A 1,100-nucleotide genomic window follows, 5' to 3' on the forward strand; every position below is an offset into this window, starting at 1 on the left:
ATGGAGAAGAGGACATAAAAACTAAATTTAGTTTTTCCACACCACAAGGCATTTGTGCCAAGGTGGCTACTGTGTGTCAACATCAAGGAACCCCTCCTTCCTGGGAACCAAGAGGAAGTCTCTCAAAACCAGACGGGAAAGGTGTTCTTTTTCCCACGTCAATCCAGCTTCGGGGACAATCTATTAGTGACATGTGCTCTTCCACCAAAAACAACAATGAAGTGTTCTGTATGCTAGCAACATAGCTTAAAAAAAAAAAGTAAAACAAAATTCTGCATTTTTATAAAACTTGATAGAAAATAGTACTTCAAACTGCACAGTCAGCAGAAGCGCACAGTTATCAAGAATGCACACACTTCACTTGGCATCTCCTGCACCCTCAGCTTTCTGTGCCTGGTCTGTTTTGGCATCTCCGTTTTCTGCAGGGTTATTCCCATCCTTGCCTGCATCAGCTTTCCCCTTTTTCCCTTTGGGTACCTTCTCTCCCTTCTTTGCAAGGGCCTTTTAGGCTTGGGCTCTGGCTTTGGAGGCAGGTTTAGCAGATGACCTTGCAGATCTTCTCTGTGGTTCGTCCTTCACCTTGGTTTCATCTCCTTTAGCATCCCCTTCAGCCTTTCTCTTGGGCATGGTGGCGACGGCGGCAGGACGTAGGCGCTGGACACGGGGACGCAGTGGCGCGCGGCTTTGGCCGGTCCAGGGGTCGCTCTCACCTCTTCTTCACACTGCTCGGACTGTTCTGTGTTGAAACTCTGTGTATTGTTTAAATTCTATTGAGAATGTTGATATTTTTGTTTTAGCAGGCAATCAGCCTGGGTAGGTTCAGGCTGTAGTGTAATGGTATGCATCTCAAGGGAACTAGGATTTTGGAAGGAAGGGGAAAGGTTTGGATTTGGCCGTGGAGAGCAAGCAGGACTCGAAGGATTTAAAACAAAACAAAACAAAACACCTACAACTTGAGAGTATTGCAAGGAAACAAGGAGACGCCCAGGTTTTTGGTTAGAGTAAGAAGATAAAGGGAAGGGTTAGAAGAGTTGTTAAGGGCAACAGGGGATTTGACTCATGACAGCACAATGAAAGAGTCAGGATAGATTAAGAGAAGT

General features: G+C 45.7%; 1 protein-coding gene across 1 annotated transcript; it reads right to left on the reverse strand.

The window, feature by feature from the left end:
* Nucleotides 1–357: 357 nt before the first annotated feature.
* LOC133091897 (non-histone chromosomal protein HMG-17-like) lies at nucleotides 358–717 on the reverse strand. Its single transcript, XM_061191079.1, is given in 1 exon segment — nucleotides 358–717. A coding segment is annotated over 1 exon segment (270 nt). The 5' UTR covers nucleotides 628–717.
* Nucleotides 718–1,100: the final 383 nt, after the last annotated feature.

Source organism: Eubalaena glacialis, chromosome 5 (genome assembly GCF_028564815.1).
Source record: "Eubalaena glacialis isolate mEubGla1 chromosome 5, mEubGla1.1.hap2.+ XY, whole genome shotgun sequence".
Taxonomy (NCBI): Eukaryota; Metazoa; Chordata; class Mammalia; order Artiodactyla; family Balaenidae; genus Eubalaena; species Eubalaena glacialis.